Source organism: Engystomops pustulosus, chromosome 5, assembly GCF_040894005.1.
Source record: "Engystomops pustulosus chromosome 5, aEngPut4.maternal, whole genome shotgun sequence".
In the NCBI taxonomy this organism is placed as follows: Eukaryota; Metazoa; Chordata; class Amphibia; order Anura; family Leptodactylidae; genus Engystomops; species Engystomops pustulosus.
In genome coordinates, this window is record NC_092415.1 from 44,302,441 (window position 1) to 44,328,937 (window position 26,497).

General features: G+C 41.8%; 1 protein-coding gene across 1 annotated transcript in view; it reads left to right on the top strand.

The window, feature by feature from the left end:
* The window catches only part of CYP7B1 (cytochrome P450 family 7 subfamily B member 1), a 139,497-nt gene extending 117,526 nt beyond the window's left edge, over positions 1-21,971 (top strand). The window contains exon 6 of the mRNA XM_072151822.1: positions 20,024-21,971. Coding sequence (XP_072007923.1) covers positions 20,024-20,320 — 297 coding nt within the window. The 3' untranslated portion in view covers positions 20,321-21,971. The remainder of the gene's footprint in view (positions 1-20,023) is intronic.
* The last annotated feature ends 4,526 nt before the right edge of the window (positions 21,972-26,497 follow it).

Below are 26,497 nucleotides of genomic sequence, written 5' to 3' on the forward strand. Positions count from 1 at the left end.
TTTTATTTTGCCATACTGTATGGCGGTAGTGTTCCTCACTGTATGGCGGTAGTGTTCCACACTATATGGCGTTAGTGTTTCTCACTGTATGGCGGTAGTGTTCCTCACTGTATGGAGGTAGTATTCCTCACTGTATGGCGGTAGTGTCCCTTACTGTATGGGGGTAGTATTCCTCACTGTATGGGGGTAGTGCTCCTCACTGTATGGGGGTAGTGTTCCTCACTGTATGGGGGTAGTGTTCCTCACTGTATGGGGGCAGTATTCCTCAATGTATGGGGGTAGTGTTCCTCACTGTATAGGGGTAGTATTCCTCACTGTATGGGGGTAGTGTTCCTCACTGTATGTGGGTAGTGTTCCTCCCTGTATGTCCGTAGTATTCCTCACTGTATGGGGGAAGTGTTCCTCACTGTATGGAGGTAGTGTTCCTCACTGTGTGGCGGTAGTGTTCCACACTATATGGTGTTAGTGTTCCACACTGTATGGGGGTAGTGTTCCTCACTGTATGGCGGTAGTGTTCCTCACTGTATGGCGGTAGTGTTCCTCACTGTATGGCGGTAGTGTTCCTCACTGTATGGCGGTAGTGTTCCTCACTGTATGGGGGTAGTGTTCCTCACTATATGGCGGTAGTGTCCCTTACTGTATGGGGGTAGTATTCCTCACTGTATGGGGGTAGTGCTCCTCACTGTATGGGGGTAGTGCTCCTCACTGTATGGGGGTAGTGTTCCTCACTGTATGGGGGTAGTGTTCCTCACTGTATAGCAGTAGTGTTCCACACTATATGGTGTTAGTGTTCCTCACTGTATGGGGGTAGTGCTCCTCACTGTATGGCGGTAGTGTTCCACACTATATGGCGTTAGTGTTTCTCACTGTATGGCGGTAGTGTTCCTCACTGTATGGAGGTAGTATTCCTCACTGTATGGCGGTAGTGATCCTCACTGTATGGCGGTAGTGTTCCTCACTGTATGGCAGTAGTATTCCTCACTGTATGGGGGTAGTGTCCCTCACTGTATGGCGGTAGTGTTACTCACTGTATGGCTGTATTCTTCTCTGTATGGAAGTAGTGTTCCTCACTTTATGGGGTAGAGATATTTGTATAGGTTTTATAATGTTTTCATTAATTTACATAAATTAAACCTCCTGCACAAAATTTTTCTTTTTATTTTGCCATCTTCTGGCGCTAATAACTTTTTTATACTGTTGGGTATGGAGCTGTGTGTGTTGTAATTTTTTGCTATTTTTTATGACGTTTTCATTGCTATCATTTTAACCCCTTCCCGACATTTGACGTAATAATACTGCATGGCGGGAGGTGCGTTCCCGCAAAATGCAGTATTATTAGGTCATGCTTCTGGAAGCTGCGGGTGTCGGCTATATATTATAGCCGACACCTGCCTCTAACACCCGCGATCGGAGATTTCTCCGATTGCGGGTGTTAACCCCTAACACGCCGCGGTCGCGCTGACCGCGGCGTGTCAGAGGCATTTAAATGCAATCTGAAGGGTCCTTCTGGCAGGACCCGGCTGTAAGACACTGGGCATGCGCAGCATGCTCAGTGTCTTACATTACACAGTGCAATACTTCTGTATTGCACTGTGTAACCTGTAAAATAGCTTGAACAAGTGATCAGAAGATCACTTGTTCAAGCTTAGATGTCATTACCTGTAAAAAAAAGTTAAAACAATAAATAAAGGTTTTTAAAAATAAAAATAAATAATAAAAGAAAGTGAAAGTCCCCCCAAACACCACATTTCCCTTTACACAAGTAATAAAGTATAAAATACACTAAATCACAAAAAAACCCCACTTATTTGGTATCGCCGCGTCCGTAACAATCTGTACAATAAATCCTAATCATAATTGGACCCGCTCGGTGAACGTGGTAAAAAAAAAACCCAAAAACTTGCCAAAAATTAAAACTTTTTATCAAATTGCTTTACAAAAAATGTTCTAAAAAGTGATCCGAAAAAGTTACAAGCGCCAAAATGATACCACTGAAAAGAACAACTTATCACGCAAAAAATAAGCTCACAACCAGCTCCGTCAACCAAAAAATACTATAGTTATGCTGCTATAAAGATGGCAATACTAAAACAAATTCAATTTTTTCTATTCTAGTTTTCCTTCAATAAAATTGGACAAATATAAATAAAACTATATAAATGAGGTATCACCGTAATCGTAGTGATCCGTAGAATAAAGATAATATATTATTGTTATGCTACAGTGAACACCCCCCCAAAAATGCTAAAAATCCAAAACAAGAATTGATGATTTTATTTTCCTCCACACGAAAAAAGTTAATAAAATTGCTTCAATAAGCTAAACACCCTCTAAAATAAAGTTTTTTTTACAGTGCATCGGGTCTCGCAAAAAATAAGCCCTTATTTGTCTAAATTGCTTAAAAAATAAAGATTGTATAGCCTATTCCCAACGCGCGTTGTAATAGAACGGTGCGGCGAGTAGTGACTTGCCAACACAGTTCAGACACAGTGATCGGGGCAAGATGGCAGCTGATCCTAACAGCCATCCATCCTGCCCCATGGACCAGAAGGGTTACGTCGCCCCCACACACCCCCAGTTTATTATCGCTGCTATTGGCTCATCAATTCAGACGAGCCAATAGCAGCGAATTTACTTATGACGTCAGTAATACCGGTCACCATGTCTATAGACACGGTGATCGGGGCAGGATGGCGGCTGTTCCTGACAGCCACCAATTGTGCCTTGTGGTTCAGAGGGGTTTTGTTGCCCCCCTCTGTCCATGTTTGCCGCTATTGACTGGTCGATTTGGTCCAGCTAAAAGCAGCAATATTCGTCACAATGGGCATCGCTAGGGTGAATAAGAGCAACACTTGGCGATAATTTCCCTACTAAAACGAAGATATGGTACAAAAGCGCTGGCCGTGTACATTGTACAGATTATGGTGTACAACTCTTACGTGCTGTTCCAATGTGCAGGTCCTGCCGTATCATTTCTCCGTTTTCAAGAGGAAGATATTAGGAAACTAATATTGGGACAAGAAGGATGGGGCCCCTGTACCTCTTGTTTAGATGTTCCTGTATTTTGTCAGGGCAGCATTTTCACGGTAAATTCTGCTGCTTCTAAAGGTAGGACTCAATAAAGAGTCTGTTCCAAAAGAGGAGTTAGGATGGACACTATATACTAAGGATGGACACTATATACTAAGGATGGACACTATATACTACTAAGAGACCTGCGACAACTCCAAGTGTGACAAAAGTTTAGATGGTCCCCTGGTATATTCTACCTCCTTATACGCAACACATTCAAAATTCACGCCCAACCTGTTGTGAATTCAGTAAAATGAATAATTGTAACAACTGTTATGTCCCGTTGCTCCCTATACCCCTCCATTATTTCATAAGGGGCGCCACATAACGGGCACTGAACGTTCCAGAAATAATTGCAATTTCCATCTTGGACTCCATTGCACATCGTATTTGGAAACCACCTGTATGTTCAAATGCTCATTTCACCACGTGTATTACACTACACCACATATTACACCTTGCTAAATTCCCCAAGGGGTGTACATTCAACAATTAGGGTCACTTTTCGGGTTTTCCTCCGCTTTGGTACCACTACGGCTCTCCAAATGTATCCTGACACATGTGAAGAATTTCTTGCAAATTTGGCCTCTAAAAGACAAACATCCCTCTTTTACTCTACTGTGCGCCCATAAAGCATTTTATATGCACATGTGGGGTACTTCTACACTCGGGAAAAATAGTTTTACACCTTTTTCGGGGCTATTTAATATATTATCCCTTGTGGCTTACATAAATTAGGGGTAAAGTGACATTTATAGGAAAATTTTCACCTTTTTAATGTTTAGGGCCTAATTGGATCATTCACCTGTAGGGGCAAATACATATATTACACATTGCAAAATTCTCTAAGGGGTGTGTGTTCAAAAATTAGGGTCACTTTTTGGATTCTTATCTGTTTTATACCACTAGGGCTCTCCAAATGCATGTCAAACATTTCTGTCAAATTTGGCTTCTAAAAGACAAACCTCCCCCTTTCCTTTTACTGTGCGCCCATACAACATTTTATATACACACGTGGGGTACTTCTACACTCAAGAGAAATAGGTTTACACATTTTGGGGGGTTATTACATTTTTTTTATCCCTTGTGGCTACAAAAAATTAGGGGTACAATGACCTTTATAAGAAAATGTTCACCTTCGTCCTATTTAAGCCCTAATTAAATCAAACCCCTTTATGGACAAATACACATATTACACCTTGCTAAATTCTCTAAGGGGTGTGCTTTCCAAAATGGTGTCACTTGTTGGGGTTCCGCTCTGTTTTGGTACCACTACGGCTCTCTAAATGCATCCTGACACATGTAAAGGATGTTTGTCAAATTTGGCTTCTAAAAGGCCAACGCCCCTCTTTCCCTTCTGAGCTTCACTGCGTACCCATACAACATTTTATTTGCATGTGTGGGGCAATTTTATACTCGGGAGAAATGCTAGTACACATTTTTTGGGGTTGTTTCATCTTTAATGCCTTATGGGATACAAAAATTAGCCGTAAAAGTGACTTTTTTGGGAAAATGTTCATCTTTTTCCTTTTAGGGACCTAATTGAAGCAAACACCTGTGGGGGAAAATACACATATTACACCTTGCTAAATTCTCCAAAGGGTGCACTTTCCAAAATGGTGACACTTGTTGGGGTTCCCCTCTGTTTTGGTACCACTAGGGCTCTCCAAATGCATCCTGACACATGTAATGGATGATTGTCAAATCTGGCTTCTAAAAGGCCAAAGCTCCTCCTTCCCTTCTGAGCCCTACTGTGTACCCATAACACACTTTATATGCAAAAGTGGTGCAGTTCTGTGCTTAGGAGAAATAGTTTTACACATTTATGGGAGTTGTTTCATCTTTTATCCCTTGTGGCTTACAAAAATTTGGGGTAAAAGTGACTTTTTTAAGAACATTTTCACCTTTTTTCCCTTTTGGGGCCTAATTGAATCAAACACCTGTTTGGGCAAATACACAAATTACACCTTGCTAAACTCTCCAAGGGGTGTACTTTCCAGAATGGTGTCTCTTGTTGGGGCTTTCCTCTGTTTTGGTACCATTATGGCTCTCCAAATGCATCCTGACACATAAAAACTTTTTCAGCCATATTTGCCCTGCAAAAACGAAACAACGCTCTTTCCATTCCAAGTGCCCCCATGTGCCCGTACAGAAGGGTACAGTGACAAAATGGGCATTGGCATGCTCAGGAGGAATTGCCTTAAACATGGTAAAATGCATTTTCCTTTTTAACCCATTGTGAAGGTGCAAATTTTAGTGTTCAATGAATCTATTGTAAGATAAAATTACATTTCTGTAATTTCACTTTCATTTATCTTTCACCCTCATGAAACGCTCAAAGGGTTAACAAAATTCCCAAAGGTTGTTTTGAATATTTTGAGGGGTGTAGTTTCTAAAATGATGTCATTTGTGGGGGGTTTCTATCATGTAGGCCTTATAAAGTCACTTCTAACTAAACTGACCCTCCAAAAGTAGGTTTTGATGATTTTCGTGAAAATCTGAAAAATTGCACCTAAAGTTATAAGCCTCCTAACATCCTAAAAAAAAGGAAAAGATGTTTGAAAAATGATGCCAAGTTAAAGCAGACATATGGAAAATGTTAGTTATCAAGTTATTTTAGTGATATGACTAACTTTCCAAAAAGTAGAAAATTTTGAATTTTGAAAACATTGTTTTTTTCAAAATTTTTGGCAAATTTCCATTTATTTCATAAATAAATACCAAACATATTGATTAAATTTCTCGACCAACATGAAGTACAATGTGTCACGAAAAAACAATCTCAAAATCAACTGGATATGTTAAAGTGTTCCAAAGTTATAACCACTTAAATAGACACATGTCAGATTTTAAAAAATGGGCCGTGTCAGGAAGGTGAAAAGTGGCTTCAGCGTTAAGGGGTTAAAGACTATGCAACCTTTTGTTTACTTTTTATTGAATTTTTAATATTTTTTAAAATGGCAAAAAAGTGGCATTTTTTACTTTGGGTTCTATTTTTCTGTTACGAGGTTAAACCCAGTGAAAAAACGTTATTATATTTTTATATATCGGCATTTTCGAGACAAGGTGATAGCTAATGTGTTTATGATTTTTACAGTTTATTTTATATCAGTTCTAGGGAAAGGGGGGTTGATTTGAATTTTTAGGGTTTTTTTTATAATTTTTTTTAAAGTTTTTTTTATTTTTACTATTTTTCAGACTCCCTAGGTTGTCTGATTGATCCTATCATATACTGCCATACTATATCAGTATATGGGGATTCCCCTCTTTCATTACAATGGCGCAGATTTATCAAGTGTCTGAAAGTGAGAATATTTCCAGTTGCCCATGGCAACCAATCACAACTCAGCTTTCATTTTACCAGTGCTCATGAATATTTTAAATGGGAACTGTGATTGGTTGCCATGGGCAACTGGAAATATTCTCGCTTTCAGACACTTGATAAATCTGCCACAATGTGATGTGACATCACCGGCTATCGGGCAGGTGGATCTGATAGCACACAGTATACATGTAGAATTATGAGCCAAAGATGTTTTTGCACAGGAAATTCTCAGATACCTAAAAACATAAAATTGAGCAAAACCTTAAAAATTTAGCAAAATCTTCCCCCTGTAGTAGCAATGGACCTACATACACCACCTCTTATGTGGTATAGTTTTGCAATGAAATTTGCGTTCTTTTGAAAATTCTCAGATGATAAATGCGGTGTTGCATACTCTGTGGTGTATTTTTTCTGCCATAGCGTGACTTTAGAGTTGCATTTTTTTCTCGCTAAAAAACGTGCAAAACTGATGTTTGTACAAAAATTTGCGACAATTAGACGCCAAGAAGCTTCATAGGACTAATGATAAATCTCCCCCATACTGTGAGTAACATGACTCTGTATTTATAGAACTAACCCTATAAAGTTTTCCATCCTTAATTACAAAATTCTGGGAATTCTACAAGAGTAATGAAGAAAAAACTCAAATATATAGTCATTTCTCAACAACTTAATATTGTTTTCCATATACAGTCAACACTTCTAACCACTATTAGGGGAAGACATTAATTGATGTACATGCTTCATCAATTCATTTGTTATGTAAAAAAAAAAAAATCTTTTTGTCTTCTTCAAGTACACACCGGAGTCCAAACATGGGGTGCACCTACTCTGTGGAGTCCCAGAATTAAGCCCTTCCACAAAATGGCATCCTAACGCTAAGTTTTCTCCACACACTCAGACCTCTACACACTCCACACACTCACACCTAGAGTCCACTCACTGCTACCACCCTTGAGTTACGCCATAGACACCTCAACCACACAGACAATGCACACTGATGATTTACATAGAACATGCACTCATACATATGCTATATTAAAAATGACCTGGTAATGTAATCCCTTCAGAAACTTAGATTCGTTGAGGCTACAAAAAGAGGCTTATTAAAGTTGACACTTTAATATACATAAAAAAAATACAGTACACTCAAAAACAATATTGTCAGATAAAATGAAGTTAAAAACAATACACATACAATACTTACAGACACGGAAAACTGAAACAAAAAACTCTTGCTATGGAAATAGGTAGAAGCTCCTTGGCCCGAGGACAGGGCATGTAGAACGATCCAGTCTTCTGATGTATAGAGTCTAGAGATGAGCGAACATGCTCGTCCGAGCTTGATGCTCGTTCGAGCATTAGCGTACTCGAAACTGCTCGTTGCTCGGACGAATACTTCGCCCGCTCGAGAAAATGGCAGCTCCCGCCGTTTTGCTTTTTGGCGGCCAGAAACAGAGCCAATCACAAGCCAGGAGACTCTGCACTCCACCCAGCATGACGTGGTACCCTTACACGTCGATAGCAGTGGTTGGCTGGCCAGATCAGGTGACCCTGGGATAGACTAGCCGCTGCCCGCGCTGCTCGGATCATTCTGTGTCTGGATGCCGCTAGGGAGAGAGCTGCTGCTGGTCAGGGAAAGCGTTAGGGTGTTCTATTAGCTTACTGTTAGGCAGGAGTGATTCTCCAAGAACCCAACAGCCCTTCTTAGGGCTACAATAACGTTCTACTTTTTTTTTTTTTATTTGCGTCTAGTACCATTTTGTGAGGAATTAGCAGGGGGACTTGCTACCGTTGTGTTTAGCTCTTAGTGGCACACATATCCACCTCAAACACCAAAGTGGGAAAATTTAGTAGGGGTTGGATTTCAATTAGGCACAGTCTGCCATTTTTCCTTTTTTATTTTACGTTTATTTTGTTTAATAACTCAGTGTCATCTCATCTGGCATAGTAGTGTGCTTTCATACTTGGCTAGAAAATAGCCATAGGAGAATCCAAACGGCTTACGCCTACAGTAGCGTTATATATTTGATTTCTGGTTGATCTGCTGGTGGCTGTACTTGCTGCCGTGCATCTACTAGCCAATTGTGAGCAATTTGTAGTGAGACTTGCGACCGCTGTGTTTTGCGCTTAGTGACGCACATATCCATTGCAAAGACCGAAGTGGGAAAATTTAGTAGGGGTTGGATTTCAATTAGGCACAGTCTGCCATTTGTCCTTTTTTATTTTACGTTTATTTTGTTTAATAACTCAGCGTCATCTCATCTGGCATAGTAGTGTGCTTTCATACTTGGCTAGAAAATAGCCATAGGAGAATCCAAACGGCTTACGCCTACAGTAGCGTTATATATTTGATTTCTGGTTGATCTGCTGGTGGCTGTACTTGCTGCAGTGCATCTACTAGCCAATTGTGAGCAATTTGTAGTGAGACTTGCGACCGCTGTGTTTTGCGCTTAGTGACGCACATATCCATTGCAAAGACCGAAGTGGGAAAATTTAGTAGGGGTTGGATTTCAATTAGGCACAGTCTGCCATTTGTCCTTTTTTATTTTACGTTTATTTTGTTTAATAACTCAGCGTCATCTCATCTGGCATAGTAGTGTGCTTTCATACTTGGCTAGAAAATAGCCATAGGAGAATCCAAACGGCTTACGCCTACAGTAGCGTTATATATTTGATTTCTGGTTGATCTGCTGGTGGCTGTACTTGCTGCAGTGCATCTACTAGCCAATTGTCAGCAATTTGTAGTGAGACTTGCGACCGCTGTGTTTTGCGCTTAGTGACGCACATATCCATTGCAAAGACCGAAGTGGGAAAATTTAGTAGGGGTTGGATTTCAATTAGGCACAGTCTGCCATTTGTCCTTTTTTATTTTACGTTTATTTTGTTTAATAACTCAGCGTCATCTCATCTGGCATAGTAGTGTGCTTTCATACTTGGCTAGAAAATAGCCATAGGAGAATCCAAACGGCTTACGCCTACAGTAGCGTTATATATTTGATTTCTGGTTGATCTGCTGGTGGCTGTACTTGCTGCAGTGCATCTACTAGCCAATTGTGAGCAATTTGTAGTGAGACTTGCGACCGCTGTGTTTTGCGCTTAGTGACGCACATATCCATTGCAAAGACCGAAGTGGGAAAATTTAGTAGGGGTTGGATTTCAATTAGGCACAGTCTGCCATTTGTCCTTTTTTATTTTACGTTTATTTTGTTTAATAACTCAGTGTCATCTCATCTGGCATAGTAGTGTGCTTTCATACTTGGCTAGAAAATAGCCATAGCAATAGGATAGCATTGTTTGGTTTTAAAAACTCAAAAACACAAAAAAAAAAAAAAACACAAAAAAAAGTTAAAAAAAAATTAAAGCTATAACTCTCATTTTAAAAATGTTTAACCCGAGGGCTAGGGGTAGAGGACGAGAGCGGGGACGTGGGCGTCCAACTACTGCAGGGGTCAGAGGCCGTGGTCCTGGCCGGGGTGAGACACCACCTGCTTATGAGGGAGCAGGGGAACGCCGCAGAGCTACACTCCCTAGGTTCATGTCTGAAGTTACTGGGACTCGTGGTAGAGCACTGTTGAGGCCAGAACAGTGCGAACAGGTGATGTCGTGGATTGCTGACAATGCTTCGAGCAATTTGTCCACCAGTCAGTCTTCCACGCAGTCCACCCATGTCACCGAAATCGCCACTCCTCCAGCTCCTGCACCTCAGCCTCCTCCCCCCCAGTCTGCCCCCTCCCAGGAAAATTTGGCATTTGAACCGGCATACTCTGAGGAACTGTTTTCTGGACCCTTCCCACAGTCACAAACCACTTGTCCGGTTGCTGCTGAGCAATTTTCCGATGCCCAGGTTTTCCACCAGTCACAGTCTGTGGGTGATGATGACCTTCTTGACGTAGTGGAAGTGTGTAAAGAGGTGTCCGACGATGAGGAGACACGGTTGTCAGACAGTGGGGAAGTTGTTGTCAGGGCAGGAAGTCCGAGGGGGGAGCAGACTGAGGGATCGGAGGATGATGAGGTGACAGACCCAAGCTGGGTTGAGAGGCCGGGTGAACACAGTGCTTCTGAGACGGAGGAGAGTCCTCGACCAGAACAGGTTGGAAGAGGCAGTGGTGGGGCCAGACAGAGAGGCAGGGCCAGAGCTGGTGCATCAGCGCCAAATGTGTCAACTAGTGAAGCTCCCGTGGCGAGGGCTCTTGCGGCGAGGGCTAGATCTTCAGAAGTCTGGAGGTTCTTTAAGGAAACACCGGATGACCGACGGACTGTGGTGTGCAACATTTGCCAAACCAGGCTCAGCAGGGGTTCCACCACTACTAGCTTAACTACCACCAGTATGCGCAGGCATATGAATGCTAAACACCCCACTCAGTGGCAACAAGCCCGTTCACCTCCGGCCGTGCACACCACTGCTCCTTCCCCTGTGTCAGCTGATAGTCAGCCCCCTGCCCAGGACCCTGCCACAAAAACCCCATCGTCGCCTCCACGATCCTCCACAGCATCCACCAGCGTTCAGCTCTCCATACCCCAGACGCTGGAGCGGAAACGCAAATATAGTGCAACCCACCCGCACGCCCAAGCCCTTAATGTGCACATCTCCAGATTGCTTAGCCTGGAGATGCTGCCCTATAGGCTAGTAGAGACCGAGGCCTTTCGCAACCTCATGGCGGCGGCCGCCCCTCGGTATTCGGTCCCCAGCCGCCACTACTTTTCCCGATGTGCCGTCCCAGCCCTGCACCAGCACGTGTCAGACAACATCACCCGTGCCCTGACCAACGCCGTTTCTGACAAGGTCCACCTGACCACGGACACGTGGACGAGTGCTGCCGGGCAGGGCCACTATATATCGCTGACGGCACATTGGGTTAACTTGGTGGAGGCTGGGACCGAGTCTGACCCTGGGGCTGGTCATATACTGCCGACGCCGAGGATTGCGGGGCCTACCTCGGTCCAGGTGTTTCAGGCCTACTATGCCTCCTCCTCCTCCCACCCCTCCTCCACCTCCTCCTCCGAACTACCATCCGTGGGCACGGCGCCATCAGTCGGTAGCTCTAGGCACAGCAGCAGTGCCGTTGCTAAGCGACAGCAGGCGGTGCTCAAACTGCTGAGCCTAGGCGATAAAAGGCACACCGCCCAAGAGCTATTACAGGGCATCACGGCGCAGACTGATCTGTGGCTGGCACCGCTGAACCTGAAGCCAGGCATGGTTGTGTGTGACAACGGCCGTAACCTGGTGGCGGCTCTGCAACTCGGCAGACTGACACATGTGCCATGCCTGGCCCATGTGTTAAATCTGATAGTTCAGCGTTTCCTCAAGACATACCCCAATCTGTCAGATTTGCTCACGAAGGTGCGCCGCATCTGTGCGCATTTCAGGAAGTCCAGCACAGATGCTGCCACTCTCAGGGCAGCGCAGCGCCGCCTCCAACTGCCCGCTCACCGACTGTTGTGCGACGTGCCCACGAGGTGGAATTAAACACTGACCATGTTATCCAGAGTTTACCAGCAGCGCCGAGTCATTGTAGACTGCCAGATGTCAACTTCCACCAGAACTGGTAGTCAGGTCAGTCAGCTTCCTCAAGTCTACAATGAGGAGTGGACGTGGATGTCTGATATCTGTCAGGTGCTGAGTAACTTTGAGGAGTCAACACAGATGGTCAGTGGCGATGCCGCCATCATCAGCCTCACCATCCCGCTGCTTGGCCTGTTGAAAAACTCTCTGATCAGCATGAAGTCGGAAGCTTTGCGCTCGTCACAAGAGACGGGGGAAGAAGATTCCCTTGTTGATAGCCAAAGCACCCTTAGGTCTGTTTCTCAGCGCATATCGGAGGAGGTGGAGGTGGAGGAGGATGAGGAGGAAGAGGAGGAGAATGTTGGCGAGACACAAGAGGGGACCATTGTTGAGTCCTTCACTGTTCAGCGTGTATGGGCAGAAGAAGAGGAGTTGGAGGAGTTGGAGGAGGAGGAAATGGACAGTCAGGCCAGTGAGGGGAGTGAATTCTTACGCGTTGGTACTCTGGCGCATATGGCAGATTTCATGCTAGGCTGCCTATCCCGTGACCCTCGCGTTCAAAGAATTTATTCCAGCACCGATTACTGGGTGTTCACTCTCCTGGACCCACGGTACAAGCAAAATCTTTCCACTCTCATCCCTGCAGAGGAAAGGAGTGTGAGAATGCATGAATACCAGCAGGCCCTGGTTCACAAGCTGAAACAGTATTTCCCTTCTGACAGCGCTAGCGGCAGAGTGCGTAGTTCTGCGGGACAAGTAGCGAGGGAGAGTAGGCGAGCAGGCAGCTTGTCCAGCACTGGCAAGGGTACGCTTTACAAGGCTTTTGCCAGCTTTATGTCACCCCAGCAAGACACTGTCACCTGTCCCCAGTCTCGGCAGAGTAGGGCTGATCTTTACAGAAAGATGGTGAGGGAGTACGTAGCTGACCATACCATCGTCCTAAATGATCACACAGCTCCCTACAACTACTGGGTTTCAAAGCTGGACATGTGGCACGAACTGGCGCTGTACGCCTTGGAGGTTCTTGCCTGCCCTGCCGCTAGCGTCTTGTCCGAGCGGGTTTTCAGTGCAGCTGGTGGCATCATCACCGATAAGCGTACACGCCTGTCGACTGACAGCGCTGACAGGCTGACGCTTATTAAGATGAATAAAGCCTGGATTTCTCATAATTTCCAATCTCCACCAGGTGAAGGAAGCTCAACCTGAATAATTGATCCACTCCTCCTCCTCCTCATTTTCCTCCTTCTCCTCCTCTTTGTACAGTAAAGCAGAGGAAACTGGCTATTTTTTGACAGGGCCCACTGGCTCTAGCTATAGTACTTTATGCATTTAATTTTTCTGGAGGGCCACCGACCCGGTCCTCTGTTTTAAACAATTTTTGGGAGTGCCACATACAGGCACTCAATCTATTCAATTTTTCTGGAGGGCCACCTACCTGCTCCTCTGGTTTGAAAACTTTTTGGGACTGCCACATACAGGCACTCAATCGATTCAATTTTTCTGGAGGGCCACCTACCTGCTCCTCTGGTTTGAAAACTTTTTGGGACTGCCACATACAGGCACTCAATCTATTCTATTTTTCTGGAGGGCCACCTACCTGCTCCTCTGGTTTGAAAACTTTTTGGGACTGCCACATACAGGCACTCAATCGATTCCATTTTTCTGGAGGGCCACCTACCTGCTCCTCTGGTTTGAAAACTTTTTGGGACTGCCACATACAGGCACTCAATCTATTCTATTTTTCTGGAGGGCCACCTACCTGCTCCTCTGGTTTGAAAATTTTTTGGGACTGCCACATACAGGCACTATCCAAATTAAATTGTCTCCATAGCAGCCTCCACACGTTGTCTCCATTGCTACCTCCAAAAGTCGTCCATATAGCTGCCTCCATACATCGTCCCTTTATCAAACGAGGTGTGTCAGGCAGAAATTTGGGTTGTTTTCATGGATTCCACATCAAAGTTGTTAACTTTGTCGCCACCCAGCTGTGTTATCCACAAAATATACTAATAAACTTTTATCATTTACCAATATTATTTCAGCGCTTCTTGCGCATCTGTTTACATTCCCCTCACCCGCCATATCCCAAACTTATAAGAACGCTACTACACTTGATCTTATACAAAAGGTTCTTAGAAGTGCTGTTTGGGGAGTAGCCTAGAGACAGGGGCTTGGATTGCCGAAAGCTCGCCTGGCTGCGGAGCGCCAGCTCCATCCCAAGATCCAACTAACATAGTTTTAACTGCAGCACCTTTAATCTACTACTAGTTCACTGCCTCCATAATAATAATAATAATCTTTATTTATATAGCGCCATCATATTCCGTAGCGCTTTACAAATCATAGGAAACAAATACAAATGTAATGTAACAGAGCACAACATTTGTATGGAACAACAGGAGTGAGGTCCCTGCTCGCCAGAGCTTACGGTTTATGAAGATGATGGGGTAACACGAGGTAAAAGAATATTTAATGGTCAAGCCATTCTTCTTAGGGAATAGAACAAAATATAATAAATGGAATTGCTGTCGCTTGAACCACTCAGCCGTCATCTTATATACCAGGTCCAGGGTGAATGGGACTGTAGAGAAGTCTGGTGCCTGTTGGTTGCTGGATAACAGATGGGAGGACGACACAGGACGGGTTAGTAGAAGAGTTAAAACTTCATGCAGTTAATGAGTGTTATAGGCTTGCCTAAAGAAATGGGTTTTAAGAGCACGTTTGAAACTTTGGAGGTTAGGTATTAGTCTGATAGTCCAGGGCAGAGCATTCCATAGAATTGGTGCAGCTCTAGAGAAGTCTTGGAGACGCGAGTGGGAGGTCCGCACTAGGGTAGAGGTAAATCTAAGATCACTGGCGGATCTAAGAGCACGGGTTGGGCGATAGACTGAGATAAGAGAGGAGAGGTAGGGGGGTGCAGCATTATACAGAGCTTTATGGATGAGGGTTATTATTTTAAACTATTCGAAAGGAGACTGGCAGCCAGTGCAGCTACTGGCATGAACTGTAAGCATACATGGTCCCCTTATCAAACGAGCTGTGTCAGGCAGAATTTTGGGTTGTTTTCATGGCTTCCACAACAAACTTGTTAACTTTGTCGCCACCCTGCTGTGTAATCCACAAAAAATACTGGCAAACTTTTATCATTTACCGATATTATTTCAGCGCTTCTTGCGCATCTGTTTACATTCCCCTCACCCGCCATATCCTAAACTTATAAGAACGCTACTACACTTGATCTTATACAAAAGGTTCTTAGAAGTGCTGTTTGGGGAGTAGCCTAGAGACAGGGGCTTGGATTGGCGAAAGCTCGCCTGGCAGCGGAGCGCCAGCTCCATGCCAAGATCCAACTAACATAGTTTTAACTGCAGCACCTTTAATCTACTACTAGTTCACTGCCTCCATACATGGTCCCCTTATCAAACGAGCTGTGTCAGGCAGAATTTTGGGTTGTTTTCATGGCTTCCATGTTAACTTTGTCGCCACCCTGCTGTGTAATCCACAAAATATACTGGCAAACTTTTATCATGTACCGATATTATTTGAGCGCTTCTTGCTCACCTCCTTTGGTTCCTCTCTGCCACCCATTGGTTTGAAGCCTGAGTCCATTTAGGGTATGTCGCCATGACACTCTCTAGCCTGCCGCTGCTGCCTCTGCATGCCGTCCCCTATAGTGTCAGGGTCAATTATTGGATGTTTTAGATGCTATCTAGCTTCATTCTGTCACTCTGTCATGGCCATGCTGTTGCCCATAATTTTGGCATAATGGTGCGATTATGCAGCCTCAGAGGCATCCATGCATGCTGCCCCTGCTGTTTCCTGTCCATTTCCGTGGTGTTTCCATCCTTTTCTGAGGTTCCCAGGTGTTTGGCCAAGCTTCCCTGTGCAGAGCCTTGGTCCCCTTGAAAAATGCTCGAGTCTCCCATTGACTTCAATGGGGTTCGTTATTCGAGACGAGCACTCGAGCATCGGGAAAAGTTTGTCTCGAATAACGAGTACCCGAGCATTTTAGTGCTCGCTCATCTCTAATAGAGTCCTCAAACGGAACAAAGCTTTAGGGCCGCTTCACTAATTTAAATCCAGGAGGTTTTTGACCCCCCCCACCCCTGGCCGTGATGTCACTGTGAGAGGGAGTTTTTCTATTCCCCTTCCATCAGTTAATTACTCTCTGGGTCTGGGGTTTTATTAAAACCCATAACTTTTGATTGGAAGATGACATTGCTCCCAATCAGAAGGGTACCTCGCCCCTGTTCACCCCATACTAAACTTGGGGAGTCTAGGCCTAACATTAGGGCTGGGTTCCTCTTCAGCTTGGCTTTTGATACTTGGTCCAAGAGTGTATCTAGACCCTATAACTCTCCTGTGTAACTGGGGACCTATAATTATGAATTATGCCCCAGTTATGGACAGCTATGATATTTCCTTTGTCTGAATTTTGGAGGGAAAATACCACACAGTCCTGTGTCTTCCAGCACAAGCTAGCCCAAGGTGTAAATTTTCCTACTTACAGCCATTTGCTCTGACCAAATGGAGCCCCATGAATCTTAATAAAACAAACCAAAAGAAAAAAAACTGTACATTGGTAATATTATCACAGGAGTCATAAAAGAAATCTCACATTTTACTATAAAATTATCACCCAATCAACATAAAATTTAATAACAGAACCACTAATAGTAGATGACTGCATGAAAAACCATCCCACATTCAGTGATGCATGAATAAAGAGATAATTTACTCACTTCACTTCTATCATACGATGCACAATGTCTACTAAGAAAATTTGTGGGCTTATTTCTTTTGTATGCTGCCCCACTCTGGGATCATATTGCCTTCTCATAGACAATTGTGGATTGTTGACAATTAAGTCCCAATCATGCAGATTAATTTTTTTCCCTACCAATCACCACAAATTCATAATCAAATTTGCGTCTGTAATTAACCAGGATTACAATTTTCAGGAAATTCTACATTTTGTGACTGTTTCAACTGTGATGTTGATGGTGTAATTACCAAAATAATCCAGTCTATTTTGCATTTCATTATAAATTCATGATTTAAAATTAACCTTTAACATATATGTACTGTATAATTAGCTATATTTATCACTGTTTTTCTCCTTTATTCGGTGAACAGGAATGTATACTAAATTATTAACCATCTGTCAGCCTAGAATGTTCTTAAAACTGCTGTCCCGTTACCCAGAACCAATAGAATACAATACAGCTGCCCATGTATACTTGCCAAGTGCCTATGTATGTATTTTTATAAGCATCTACTTAATCATTAACAGATTTTATATTAAAGTGACATTGTACTCAAATACATTTTGTTAAACACTGAATACTTTTAAATAAGACTCATACTGCGCTCAGCTCTAATATTATCTGGTGCTTAGTGCCGGTAGAGAGAATGGGGCCAACGAGTGAAGACTAGCACCAGTCTTCTACCTCACTGGCTCCAAGATGACACAAGATGATACAACTGCAACCAAATAGCACAAAATACAAATTTTCAAACAATATAAAAAAAATGCATTACTTAATTTACTCCGATTTGCTGCAGTTCCTGGTGGATTGGCAGTAGTTTTGCTCTCATAGTTTGTGCTCGGCCTGATATTGAACAATTCACTTAAGTTTGTGGTTTGATTTCACTTTACTCCAATGCATCTTAAGTGAAGTAAGAACCTCGTGAATCAGTTATACATATCCTAGGGTCTCCATGAGATCTGCTTCGGCCAATCACTGACACCAAGATATATATAAGTAGAACAAGTAATCTCTCATGGCCCATTAAGGCCACTGATTGGTTGAAACAGATACTATGACCCAAGAACAACTACCAGGGCTGGAAGTGCTGAAGATCAGGAGATTGCCACGATGCTGGATGCTGGTAGCACACTATGTATTCTTATTTTTTGGTTACCCCTGCTCCAGCCCTCATGCGGTTTTTCCATGGCTCCAGGAAAACCTCCTTAAATATATGTTTCTTATGTAACCCTATATATAGTTACTAAGGCTAAAGCCGATGTACCTCCATGTTACACATTATAACCAAAACCATGCATCTTGCTTACTTTTCCCTTACTACAGTACACATTACAGTAGGTTAATTTTGTCACATAGCATTTTATATAATATATTCTTAAATCCAAAACTCGAGGCAGAAATCTAGCTTTCACATCCACATCATTGTTAGGGAAAGGGGGTAACAGCAAATGATATTTCATAGGGAAGACTCACTGAGCTCTGAATATACAGGTCCACAAGCAGAGAAAAGCTTGTTTTGAAAATAGAAGAAGCAAAATTACATATCTAAAAGTCATCTGGGATTAGGAACAACATCCGGATGGAGAGGGTGAAGGTGCTAATATGTTAGTCTGTGGTTTCACATACTGTACAGAATATGCTGTAGGGACCACTGTGAATATTTTATTCTATAAAAAACTTCCATAAATATGTGTGAGTTTGCACATGATTTGTTGCATAATGTGGTTTGTGATGCACAGCCTGGTGTATGGTACAGTGGCTACATTACAGCAAATAATCCTGGATCACCATTGGAATTCTGTGAAATTATTCAGAGTGTGATTGCACAGACTGTGAGCTCCTGTTGTAAGTGCTAAGTGTTTACTGTAATATACTTTTCAGTGTTGTTTTCTCACCCATTGTGCAGCGACTGTAGGCTTCTTAAATTCCACAACATAAACCTGTGCAATGCCTATTGGACACCTACATTTCCGCAACATTCTTCTAGTCTCAAAAACATTCTTCTATTCTTCACATTTTTGTCATCATTAATTTCAACACATTTCTTTAACCCCTTAACGACTTGGCCTTTTTTAGTGCTAGCCTTTGCTGCAATATGCGAGCCCTCTCCATGCACTGGGACCCGGCGCGCGTCGGGAAGGGGTTAAGTAATAATGCTTATAAAATGAATTGAATTATTAGGTACATGTAGTCCCGGGTTACGTACCATATTGGTTCTGTAGGTTTGTTTTTAAGTTGAATTTGTATGTAAGTTGGAACTGAATATTTTCTAATTGTAACCCAAAACAAAAATTTTTTTGATCTGGCTTTGCAGACTGTTAGCCCGGTCCCACCATCCCCCCTGGAGCAGAAAGTGCTCGACTGCACAAGTGCAGTCGAAGCAGGGGGGGGTGAAACAGTGTAACAGCCTGGAAAGCCAGATGACAGCTGGTGGCAGGACCTAATATGCTATTAAATTGCAGAGTATAGAGGATGTGATCCTGGAACAAAATTAAAAAGTTTAAAAAAATGTAAAAAGTAAAAAAGAATTCCCTTTGTTCCATACAATCCATTTTTAATTTTACTATATTAAAAAAATAAAACATTTACCCACATTTGGATTCTCTGCATCAAGAGCCTTGATCAAGAGCCTGTAGAAAGTTGGCAATTAAAAAAAATAATTATTTTTTGTATTACTTTTACTGCATGGTAAAAGTGCATAAAACTTATCATTAAATAATATATATCAAGATTAGTGGGTTTTACTCAACCACTGACTATAGAGCTAATACAAATCAATCAAAAAATGATAGGCACCCCAAATGAACACCACTAAAAATTGCAACCAGTTTCACAAAAAACAAGCCATCAACCAATGTCATATAATGACTCTATGAATTTGTGTCTCAATAGAAATGGATAGATGTAGAGCTAAGCAGCGATCAAGAAGCTTAGTATGAAGAAATGCAACAAATGAGTCCAAGGTTATAGAAGAATAATAACCTTTACATTTTTCTTTTCTATACTTTCTACAATACAATTTCTGTTCTAAATGTTATGTTGTACATGTCTAATGGAAATCATAGGTGGAAGGAACACCATAAGAAGAAATAAAGACTGGTAAAAGGAATGTCAAAGCGGGAGTGTTCCTCACAGGAAGGACCCACTTCACTGAAAGCTGATGGACAGAGTAGCCAGGGCTTAAAATATGCAAATAAAAGGAATACAAGTATAGAGTTATGTTAAGACAACAGTAATAGGGTAGAACTAACACAGTGGATAGTCCATACTTTGAAGAGATACCGTCGATAGTAAATAGTAATAGTAATATCTATTTTTGAAATTAATAATTCAATTGTTATTTTTTTTCAGGAATATAAATATGACCGCTTTGTAGAAGATGGAAAGGAAAAGACGACCTTCTACAAAAAGGGCAAAAAACTCAAAAATTTCCTGATGCCGTTTGGTTCTGGATCCACCATTTGTCCTGGTCGTTTCTTTGCCGTGAATGAAATTAAACAGTTTCTTGCTCTTATTCTCATCCACATGGACATGGAACTAATCGACTTCAAACCAATTGGTCAAGATAACAGCCGTTCAGGACTCGGCATACTCCTGCCTAATGCTGATGTTGCCTTTCGATTTAAGCTTAGGGAGTTCAGTGATTGATACTTGTTTCTATTTTCAATGTTAAAAAGTGCAACTACTTTATACACCAACTGTTTTTGGCAATATATTTAAAAAATTTCAGTGTGCAAGTTTTATAAGTTCCACATAGAAAAGGAACCAACAAAGTAGAATACCACACTGAAGGTTTTATCAGTAACATTAGATAAGTATTTGGTTCATGATTAAAATTAGATTTTGAGATATTTTAAAAGGGGTTATATACTGTATGTACTTCCTGTCTTTGGGATTAGGCCTTCATTATTAGATCGGTTGGGATCAAACTCCTAGCATTGCCATGAAAAGTTCTACAACTTCTTAGCACCCACATTCTTAGCCTTCTTTCAGCTTAGTTCCATTGAAGTGAATGACACTGAGCTCTAATACTACAGTCACTATATCACAGTGCCTTTAATTCAGTGAGGAGGAAATAGTGCTTACCCAAGCACCCAGGCTTCTTTGCACTACTCCTTGCTGATGATTTTAGTCTTCCAATTACACTGACCTGATAATGACTTATATTAGCATAAATATATATAAAGGAAATCCACCTCTACATAACAGTTAAATGAAGCTAAACATACTCACCTATTGGGGCAGATTTACTTACCTGGTCCATTCGCGATCCAGCGGCGCGTTCTCTGAGGTGGATTTGGGTCCGGCCGGGATTCATTAAGGCAGTTCCTCCGACGTCCACCAGGTGGCGCTGCTGTGCTGAAGAGCATCGGAACGCCGGCCTATTCATAGTGAAGGTAAGTGCAAGCTCAGCGACACTTTTTTTTTTTTTTAATGCGGCGGTTTTTCCGAATCCATCGGGTTTCCGTTCGGCCACGCCCCCCGATTTCCGTCGCGTGCATGCCTGCACCGTTGCGCCACAATCCGATCGTGTGCGCCAAAATCCCGGGGCAATTCAGAGGAAATCGGCGCAAATTGGAAATATTCGGGTAACACGTCGGGAAAACGCAAATCGGGCCCTTAGTAAATGACCCCCATTGTCTTCTTCTTTATCCCGATCCCAGCACTGGTGTTCTTTAATCTGGACAGGATTGCCTGAAATAAAGTCTTGGCGTCCCGGTGCTCCGGCCTGCTGTTTATAAGTCTTTTTTTCATTCGACCCCAGTTTGTCAAGATTAAAGAAGACCAGCACTGGGACCGGGATGATAGGAGAGTATGTTTAACTTATGTTTCCTTTAAGTCCTGTAAAAGCTCCTTCAACTACAATTGTCCATGTATAAGCATATTTAAAGAGTAACTCCAACCAAAAAAGCAGACTGTATTTCATCTCCAAAAATCTTCAATTTCTTGTCTCCAAAGTATTATTATTGGTCTCAGCCAAGTAATGACTAGGAGCATTGTGGGGGACCCAGCCGTTAGACACTAACTATAGGGTTGGAAAGCAAAGCAAAATGTTTTAGAATTGTGAAAACAAAAATTTTGCAATCAATGAAAAGGTCATGAAAGGTTGATTTCACTAAGGGATTTCCTTTTAGTCTCCTTGGTACAGCTTTTCAATGCAATGTACTGGGGTTTCTGGGACATTTTTAGACCTGCAAAACCCCTTTAAGAGAATTCTCCCTAAGAAAAAAAAAGCAATTTGTAGTCTACAAGCCTTGTACTATAACCACTGTGGATTTTACATAAAATCCACAGAAAATTCATTGCATGGAAGAATGTAGTTGTCATTTTATGTTAAAGGGGTATTCTCGTCTGGGCATTCACATTCAGTTTGATTAATCTGCCATATATAAACATTTCTTCAATTGGATGTTATTAAAAAAAATGCTCCTGTGTGAAGATAATTTCTCATAAATGTAGTCATTCTGTCCCTTAGAAACGAGATAGCTTCCTCGGATACGGCCACCTCTGCCTGAGAGATTGCACAAATAAACAAAAAGGTTTCCGTATATGAAATGTCCGGGAGTTACTGCATGTCCCACAGCCGTCCTGTGATAATGATTGCTGAATCCAGGAGGTCAGGCAGGACTCTATAGCGCATGTCTGGTCACAGCTGCCAGAGTGTGACGTGGTCGTAACCGAGGAAGCTATCTGGTTTCTAAGGGACAACATGACTACATTTATAGGAAATTATCTTCACACAGGAACATTTTTTTTAATAACATTCAATTGAAGAAATGTTTATATATGGAAGATTAGTGAAACTGAATGTGAGTGCCCAGACGAGAATACCCCTTTAAGTTGTAAACATTATACATGAACTGTCACAAAAGTATGTCTTCATGATCTTCTATTTTTGAGGAGAGTGGGGATACAGGATATTTCATATACCAAAACTAGACTACTAAAGCCTCACCTTCAGAACATACTTCATCAAAATCTTTGTAGAAAATTTCCCCCATGGTAAAAATATACAACTATTCATAGTTGCTCTTGTTAGTTTTGGCACCTGAAGCATGTTGGGTGGACAGTCTCCACTGATCAGCGTCTATGCCAAATCAAAGTTAGTGTCAAACCGTGATTAATGGAAACCACCAGTCTTATTTAACTGAAAGAGTAGATATAATTTGTGTATTCAACATTCCTAGTACCCTGGTGAGTTCCCCCTTCAGTTTTGTCCTAAAACGGATGCTGATGTCTTCAGGGAAGCGGAAAATATGTCTCCACCACATGACATCAGAATATAGTATAATAGGTATGTTGACCATGCAAGTATAGTCACATTTTGCCTTTGGGTGGTGGGCCACCTAATCGCTAGTTAAAAATCTTGCTGATGGGTTCATAACAATAAACACTACTTTTCGTTTGTTTTAAATAAATCGACTTTCGGCAATCTATATGGAGCATTATGATTTATTCTTATGTTCTCTTTCTTTACTTATTTACCGTTTACCATGTTTCCATTTGCTGTAGATGTAAGGAAATATTTATTCCTGTTTTCGCTATGTCAAAAATTGCAGGGATTGAAATAATGAATTGTTATGTTATGATGTTTTTCCATTTGTGGGGATACATTGAATACATTTATGTTGAAATATTTTTTAAATTTCTCTTTGTAAATGATTAAAAGAAGCCAATGGAAATCACAAATTGATAAGTATGTAGCAGTTAGGGATGAGTGGACTCATAAGGGTTTGTCGAGTTTGGCAGAACCTTTAACAAAAGTTCGGTTCAGGTATCCCAACACGCCACTAACACTCAGGATAAGTGCCAGCAAAATTTAAATGCCACTTTCCCTAGGATTTTAACTCCCTGTGATGTTATTGAGGAGTGGTGATCCAAGGGAAAATGGTGGAGCTTACTAAGTGCTGGCATTTAAAGGGTTAGCAAGTGTTACAGATGAGTGTTGAGCAAACACACTAAGCCAAAACCCAAAATGCTCGCTGAAGTTCACAATATTCTGGTCCACTTATGACTAGTAGTAATAAGCAGTTGGTAAACTGAGAGCCAGAGTAAATTATAGAAATACTTTTTCATAGACATTTGCTTGATGTACAATGATAAAGACCTGCCGTCTTGTCACACAGAGTGAAACATTCTAAAAACCATAATAAATGTGTTTATAAATGAAATGAGCAAATCGTTCAGGATTCACTTCGTTTTTATAACAGATTCAGGTCAGGTCCAAATTGAGTTGGTTCAAACCAATACTGCTCCAATTGTTCTTGAAATTGGTATATAATCCCCTCCGATTTTTTATGAAAAAAGGTCAATTTGTTTTGTTACAATTAGGGTTAGTGTTGGGGCTAAACCTAATCCTAATTCTAACCTGAAAGGGAACCTGTCACCAGGCAGGTTCCCAAGAGCTCAATTAACTATTTGACACCCTTTTTTAGGAAAATTGTTTCCTTCACATCTCTATACAATCTGTGTTATAAACTTGCCTTGCAGGGGTTTCTAGAGCGAGTTGGGGGCGTGGCCTATTGTCATGTGAGCAGGGTGACATCATCTTTTAGCCTCCTAACATTAGTAAACTTTACAATCTGCAGATATGTGGCCACATAAAATGACATCATGCCTGCATGCACTGCTAATCCTCTCCATACAGGCTGCTGTGATTTCATGTGATCAAATGGTGCATGGTGTACAGTTTGGTAATGTTAGGAGGCTAAAGGGCCTGCAATGTTGTCTTGGTCACATGACATTACTACTGCATGCTGAGAAAGCTTGGGGATGAGCTCCTGGATTCAGCCCTTGGAGGTCACAAACATCTCGACTCGCTACAGATATCCCTGTATATGAGGTAAAATTATAAAGTTGAATACATGGTAATCTGAGGGAAACAATAGCTAAAAGAAGGGTGTCAATTAGTTACTCGGCCTTTATGGGAACCTGTCACTAGCTGTATTTGTGAAAAATGTGGTGACAGGTTCCCTTTATTCCTAATGAAGATTCTGCAGAAAAAGATCAGAATAGGATCAATTTATAAAAAAATAAAGATATTTAGAGGACTGAATGGGGTTTATTTAACAATTCCAGAACAGCTATAGTAAATCAGAAAGAATTTGAATTCAACAGTCTTGTAAAATCGTCAAATTCATATCTGATCTACAAATCCACAAATAGATTTGCTCATCTTTGATCGTGTCAAGAATCTTTATGTACACATATAAGCTAATGTTTGGTCTATTTAGGAGAAGGATTGTGGTTTAAGATACAAGACATAAAAAGATGCTCTTAAGTTTTTGTTTCATTTTGTGTATGGCATTAAAAATGCTGTGCTTCCTCATGTCTTGTCAACCGAAGTCATTTTATTGGGTGGCTACTAAACTGTTTGGTGGCCTCCTTGAAGGAAATGTCTACTAGCAGGTGGCTCCATCCAACTGGTTTGTCTGAAGCAGCATAAAGGTCTACGACTTCACAAATCAAAGACAACATTTTTTTCATAGATAATCATATAGTCAATGGCTATTTTTTGGGGGGTATACACTCTGAAAAATGATTGTTGAGATGGTGTATTTATGAATAGTCAAATGTTTATGTATTTCACGATGATTTATTTTCCTCTTGTAATTAAACAGGGCGTCATATTGTATCTGTATCAGAGCTTTGATTAAATCAGATGGTTATTACATCAATTTAAATTTTTGAAATAAAAACAATTATTAATGCTGTTCTATTATGTCAGTATAAAATTTGTATTTTATTGTCTTTATTTCGTTTATTGTCTTTATTCCATTTCTTACTTATTCTGCCCTTTCTTCTTTTCTATCTTACTCCTATTCACCCTTCCTTTTCTCCATTCTTCTTCCCTTTTTTTCTAGCCTCCCTTCTTAATTGTCTCCCTTCCTCCCTACCCGTACTCCTTTACGTGTCCTTCTCTCTTTTTTCTCTCTACCTTTCTCCCCCACTACCTTCTTTTCTTCCACCTTTGCCTCCTTTTCTCCTTTTTACTTTATTTATTTTTTTTCTTTCTTTCCTTCCTTCTTTATTTCCTTTTTTACTTGCTCTCCCTTCTTTTCTCCCTTCATTTCCATAGCCCAATCTCTTTTTTCCTTCATTTCTGCTTTGTGCGTACTTTTTTCCTTCATTTCTTCATGCCTCTATCTTTTCTCATTCTCTCCTTTCCTTGAATCTCTCCTTGACTTTTTCCTTCTTACTTTTCTCTCTCGTTTACACCTCTTATCTCAGTGTCAGACTGGATTGCTTAATGCTCACCAGTAAAATCGTTACATGGAGCCCACTAGGGTCATAACTTCAGGGAGTACAGAGGGAGCGGTCGCTACTGGGCCCAAGAGGCTTTCCCATATGAGAAGACTAGTACTACAAACCATACATTATAGGTTGAGGCCTGGCACAGACTTTGCACCAGGGCCCATCATTTCCAAGTTATGCCACTGGAGCCGACCACTGTACAGCTACATGAAAACATTACCTCATATCCATCACAAATTGTTACATACATAGACATAGCTGACCCATAGCTTGCTTTCTAGCCCTTAAAGGAAACCTACCATTTAGAATGGCAGGGGTAAGCTGTAAGTACCGAGCACCAGCTCAGGATGAGCTGGTGCCGGTACTTACTTTCGTTAGTGTTATAAACCGCGGTATCGCGGTTTTAACACTTTTTAAACCTTAGAGGAGAGGCTTCGGCGCTGCGTGCGCAACATCTCCGCTATTTCCTATGTAGGCGCACGCACGATCGTGCGCACGCAGCGCTGAAGGCTCTCCTGCTCTAAAGTTTAAAAAGTGTTAAAACCGCGATACCGCGGTTTATAACACTAA